At 61.8% G+C, this 5,951-nt stretch overlaps 1 protein-coding gene across 1 annotated transcript; it reads left to right on the top strand.

The window, feature by feature from the left end:
* Positions 1–277: 277 nt before the first annotated feature.
* LOC142022208 (interleukin-17C-like) lies at positions 278–5,739 on the top strand. Its single transcript, XM_075011801.1, has 3 exons — positions 278–468; positions 3,131–3,378; positions 4,429–5,739. Exons 1-3 carry the CDS (start codon positions 457–459, stop codon positions 4,649–4,651), a joined length of 483 nt encoding a protein of 160 aa, XP_074867902.1. The 5' UTR covers positions 278–456; the 3' UTR covers positions 4,652–5,739.
* The last annotated feature ends 212 nt before the right edge of the window (positions 5,740–5,951 follow it).

Genomic DNA, 5,951 nt, shown 5'->3' on the forward strand with positions numbered 1-5,951 from the left:
GCTGGCAGGACACCGGCTCAGGAACTGGTGAGTGGCCACCTTGGCAATCCCACCACCAGTACCAGACCAGCGTAACCACCTCCCACCGGGGCTGTGCTGCGATCGCTGCGTTGGTAACCTGGCTAACACTGCGTCCATCCAGCCTAACCCCGTGGGCAGCGCCAGCCACACACACATTCCCCTGCAGTGAGTCACCGGGGCTGGCTGCAGTGCCAGGTATCAGCTGAGTGGGAGGTGTGGCTGACGGCTCCCAGAGAACCTGTTCGAGGGCAGGGCTCCTGAGGGGAAGGACACAGAGCGATTCTTCCCAGCCTTGGGACCGGCTGACTCTCCTGGCCCGGCCCAGCAGAGTCACCGTCACAAAGGCCTGGTGCGCCAACCCCGAGTCCCTCAGCAGGACACCAGACCCTCCCGCCACCCCCGTCCTGTGGGAACTCGGCAAAGGTGGGACCGGCCATGCAGCTAAACGTGAGTATCTGGACTTCTCTGTGGCACCAGCCAGAAGCACTGGCATGCTCAGGCCCCCCCAGGCTCAGCCCCAGAGAGACGGGGTAAATGGGTAGGACTCAATGTCTCCCCATACGGCCACCTTCCCCCCAGCCACCACCACCCCCCATTCCAGGAGCCCCATTCCTTCCCTGCCCAAGGGAAGGGGGCCTGCCTTTGCCCCCATTTCCTCTTCCCCCCCATTCCTGGGTCCTCCCTTCTTCCCCTCGCCCCCCCACACCCCCCCCGGCAGGGGCTCTTGTGCCCCCCGTCCTCTGCTCATTTCAGGGTCCCCAGTTCTTTCTCCCATGGCCAAGGCAGTCACTCTTCCTCCTCTGCTCAGGCCTGCGTTTTCCCTTCTCTCCCTCCGGCCAGGAGCTCTGACGCTGCAGCCCATTAATCATCCAGCCTTAGAACGGTGCACCAGAGAGCGAAACCACCCCAGGGGAAATCAGAGAGCAAAGTTCCCCGGCTTTGCAGGCTGGCACTTTCAAGGCTGGGGGCGGGGGGGTTGGGGGGGGATCTCCCTCAGCAGAGGCCAGGCCTGTGGAGCGAGTGTCTTTTTCAGCCTGCACTTGTAAAGCCCGGGAAAACCCATCAGGCAGTTACCAAAGCCACTAAGCAGCATACTAAGGTGCTGCCCAGCATAAGGGGGGCCAGAGGCTGGCACAAGGGGGCCCTCATGCCCAGTAGGGTTATTCAGTGCTAGCTGCCCCGCAGAGAGGGCAGGTACGTTCTGACCTGACACCCACCAGCTTCGCACTGGGCTTTCTCGTTTGTCATTTGGCCAGTGCGGGAGTGCCTTGCTCCACCCCTGCCACTGAAATGAACAGCACCGGGCCCAGTAACGGTGCTGGCGTGAACGAGTCTGCTGCCTTTCACCCCAAAGGGGAGGCAGCAGAAAGAGCCTGTCCAGCCCTGTGACGCAGTTTTGGTCCTCACTGTGGCTGGAAGATCTCTCATGACTGCCAGAGAGGGGCTTCGCATCCCCCGCATGGGTTGCATTGCACTTTTGTGGCTCTTAGCCCACGCACCCAGCGACAGACGCGGGCTCCCCTGTAGCCTGGGCAGCAAGCCTGCGGGCTTTTTGCTCAAACGAGAGAGGCTCCTGCACTGAGCACCAGTGAGCCCTGGTCTCGGTCTGCCTGTGGGCACTTACACTCGCATTGGCCTAAACTGCAGGCCAGCCTGGATCCACAGCACAGGTTAGAGAAACTGATGCACCTGCCCAGCCAGCTGCAACCTGTTTCCGCTCCAGGAAATAGCCTTTGGCCATGCAAATTCCCTTCAGAGCGGCCCAAGCCCACTGCACGGCAATAAGGAAACGCCCGCAGCGGCTCCCCACGGAGAGCTGGCCTAGCTGCTCTCTGGGCCCGTATTAAAGCGACGACCCCGTTCTGCGCTCTCTGGGCACTCTGCCCAAGCTTGCCCCAGCCCCAGCCCCAGCCGGCCTTAAAGCCACGTCGATGGACTGACGCTTGTGTTCAGCAAAGGCGAATCCTGGCCCTGCACGCAGCTGCCCCTTGCTTGCTGCTTGGGCCTGGCCCACTGGCATGGGGGCGTGACTCGGGTGGAGCTGTCACATGTGGGCTCGCACAGCTGTGCATCACCACACAGTGCCGGGGACATGGGAGGCGCTTTGCCAGCTGCCCCTCTCATGGCCCTGGTTTGATGCTTACGTAACCCAGGCGTGCCCCGCCAGTGACCTTTCCTTTGCTCAGGACTGTGGCATGGCTGCGTCAGGGCGCACGGTCTTTCCCAGCAGGGCTCTCTCCCTGAGCTGAGCCCGCTCACACCTGTGGCTCGCCCAGCTGGGGACCATCAGCCAGAGACGGGGGGGGGGGAGAGACATCCAGATCCAAGCCTGGCACAGGTGAAACCTGCCTGGCTTCATTAGGAACATGAGCCGTGCTGAGCACTTTGGGAAAGGGCAGGGATACCCTGCCAGCTGCCTGGGCAAAGCCCTGCCCTGGGCTGCCTGCAGGGTACACGGCAGCTGTTGGGGGGGTGGCACCTCTGGGGTCCACGAGGCGACAGCTGTGTGCTGTGAAATGGGCTCGCTGACATCCAGGGACGAGGAGCCACGGTGCAGATGGCAGCGGGGGCGGCAGGGGACAAAGAATTCCCACCCCTCTCTCCGCCTGGTCAGCCAAGTGCCCCGTCTGGGCAGAGACTTGGCCAGGGTGAGCTGCTCCTTCTGACCTCCAGGCCTCTTCAGCGGCTGCTGACAGACTCGCGGGCCTCAGGGCAAGGTGGGGGCGGCCGGATCCACACTCCCCGAAAGGGCAGGGCCTCAGGAAGAAGGGGCGGGGCTGAGGCGGCCCACGCTCAGCACCGTCTGGAGCGCTGTTCGCCCCCCGGCAGCCCTTCCACGTCGATGACGATTGGCTCCGGGAGCACTGGCCCTTTAGACTCGCCAGGCCCCAGGCACCTGTTGGCGGCAGGCCTGCTCTACCCTGCAGCTCAGTACCACCGTAGGCGCAAGTGCCCCCCCCCACCCCCCCCGGCCTTCAGTACTGACCACACAGCCCTACAGCCTAGCTCAGCAGGGACCGACCGCCTTCTGAGGGTACAGGGGGCACCTCCTGGCAGCAAGCCACACAGCTCCCTGGGCCAGGGTTGAGCGTCTCCATTTGTTCCACAGCTGGAAGTGGCTGCCCACCTTCTGCTGGCCTTCGCCTGTTGCCAGACATTGGGTGCCCACCTTCCCTGCCGGGAGCCCTCGGATGCAGAGCTGGAAGCCATGCTCAGCCACCAGCTAGCTCCTGGGCTCAGCATACTGGCTCCACTGGAGGGTGTTTGGCCTGACCGGGACCTGAAGCCATGCCCTGTGAATGTCAGTCAGACCTCGCCCCATCTCCGGGACATGAGCACCTCGCCATGGTCTTACAGGTAAGCAGCATGTACAGGAGCCAGGGCGGTCTCAGCAAAGGCCCTGGAGATGGTGGTTTGCTGGGGCTGCAGGAGTACAGTGCTCCTTGGCACGTTCAACGTTGGCCAGGGCACACTCCATGCTGCAGTCAGACACCCCATGGAGATGGAAACCAACCATAGCACACTAGAACTGGAAGGGACCTCTAAAAGTCATTGAGTTTAGCCCCTGCCCTCATGGCAGGATCAAGCACCATCTAGAGTTTCTAGCCCACCCCTGCCAGGTGTCTTTCTAACCTCTCTTTAAGTATCGCCAGTGATGGAGATCCCACAACCTCCCCACACAATTGAGTCCAGTGTTTGACCACCCTGACAGGAAGTTTTTCCTAATGTCCAGCCTACACCTCCCTTGCTAGAGTTTAGCCCATTTCTTCTGGTCCTGTCCTCAGAGGCCAAGAACAACTTTCCTCCCTCAGCCTTGTCACGCTTGTTTAGGTACTTGAAACCTGCTGTCATGTTCCCTATCCGGCCTCTCTCTTCTGCATACACAAGCCTGGTTCTTTCAGCCGTCCCTCACAGCTCATGCTCTCGAGACCTTTCATCATTCTTGTTGCTCCTCTCTGGACCTTTTCCAATGCCTCCACATCTTTCCTAAAATGTGGTGCCCAGAACTGGACCCAGTACCCCAGCTGAGGCCTAGTCAGCACAGATTAGAGCAAAACTACTATTTCTCATGTCTTGCTCCCCACACACCACGAACCAGCTGGCTCCGGCTTAGCGGGACACTTTTGTGTTGCAGCTCGTGCTCAACATGAGAGCGCGGCCATGCGCCACAGGCACTGACGTGGCTGGTGACACGGTGCCGTTTGCCCACTTGATTCCTCAGTTTTCCCTCCTGTGAGCTCATTGTAACACTGCCCAGCCACCACCACCCAGTGCCTGAGTGTTGGCGCAGTGGTGGGGGCAGTAGTATTAACCCTGTCTGAACCACTCAGCCAAGCTCTCACAGGATTGTGTGGGCCACTTCTCTATGTTATTGGGTGAGCTCATTCAAGCTCTTTGGTCCAACAGGGTCAATGAAGATCCCCAGAGGTACCCCCGGCAGCTGCTGGAAGCCTACTGCCTGTGTGAGGGCTGCCTGGTAGACAGGCAGGAGGACCGGTCTGGGCTCAGCAAGCCCTTTCTCCAGGAGGTGCTCGTGCTGCAGAAATCTGGCCTGTGCAAGGGAGGCCGCTACGTTTACCAGCCCCACCGCCTGCAGGTCGCGCAGTTCTGCATCTGCATCTTCCCTTGAGAGCTGCAAACCGCCCCCCTGCCCCCCCCCACCAGCCATTGATCCATACCTGCATCACGGCCCCTGCCAGCTCAGCACTGTCATCCAGCAGGGGGAGCAGGACCAGCGCTGGGCCCCCGAACTTGGGGCTGGCTGGGGTACAGCTCTGGCTAAAGGAAGAGGGAGTGTCACAGTCAGCCCATGGAATGACCCCCACATCCTGTGCTGCTGCTGTTCACCAGGGGGCGGGGGGGGATACTCTGTGGGGCACTCTCCAGTGGCCAGTCCCAGTGTGGGCCTGGTTTCCTCCTGGGGGCAGCTAGGTCACAGCCAAGCTGGACTGGCTGGTTTTTGACTTTGCCAACTGCTGCAGCCCCCGGAGCGCCGCAGCGCAGCTCGCGGCTCACCCCCTTGCTGATGCAGGCAGCGACTGGGCCAGCTCAGAATTCTCCAGCTGGACCCGGGGGGGGGGGGGGGGTGTTCCACCAAGAAGGGGCATCACATGCTGTGACCCGCCATCTGCATGAGCTGTAGCTTCACATTAAAGGGGAGGGGGCGGGGGCTGCTCTGCAGGAAGTTATGGGGATGGCCCTCAAGCCTGGGCCCTGTTTGTGGTCAGACGGCTTCGGCGCACACAAAGAGCAACCTGCCCCCACCTGCGTCTCCTGGAGCGGCTCCGCGGGGCGGACACACTCGGCGGATTGCCCTCGGGCTGATGCGAGGTGATGTGCTCGGGCTGTAGCACTGCTGGCCGCCGAAATGCCTTTGCAGCCTGGGGTGCGGCAACGGCGCCAGTGGGCCGAGCAGCGTCAGACTTCGCACCGGCCCAGCCCCTGGGAATGCTCCTTTCGTAATCAGATACGCTCAGATAGTCCAGCAAGGCCTCATGCAGGGCTTCCAGAGAGAAGCCCTCATCGCGGTCAGTGGCCCATGCAAACCCTGCAGCTTCGGTGCCGTGCGGCTCGGGAATACTGCCGCTCTGCTGGGTTAGCCTCAGTGAGGAGGAGGAGGGTGGCTCCCTGCCCAGCCCTGCAGCCCTGTCTTTGGAGGGCAGGAGCGGGAGATGCTCGTTGCTGGTCCTCTCCACTAATAAATGTTACTTGCCTCGCCACGGTGCCCTGCTATTGGTGGGCAGGACCGCGTCCGACTGAGCTTGTTCCGGGCCGCCTGTACCCACGACATGTCTGCGGCCTCCTGCTAAGGCTACTGCAGCGCCTGGGCCCATGCGGCGCCGCCAGGGGGCTGCAGGCTGGATACAGGCTACAACACGCTCCCTTTGCAGTTCCCACAGGGCCTCCTAACTGCTTATCTGACCTGCCTA

Source organism: Carettochelys insculpta, chromosome 17 (genome assembly GCF_033958435.1).
Source record: "Carettochelys insculpta isolate YL-2023 chromosome 17, ASM3395843v1, whole genome shotgun sequence".
In the NCBI taxonomy this organism is placed as follows: Eukaryota; Metazoa; Chordata; order Testudines; family Carettochelyidae; genus Carettochelys; species Carettochelys insculpta.

Excerpts from the sequence above, each read along its gene's own strand:
- LOC142022208 (XM_075011801.1), top strand. Across the intron at positions 3,379-4,428 it reads ACCTCGCCATGGTCTTACAG|GGTCAATGAAGATCCCCAGA; the intron begins GTAAGCAGCATG and ends TTGGTCCAACAG.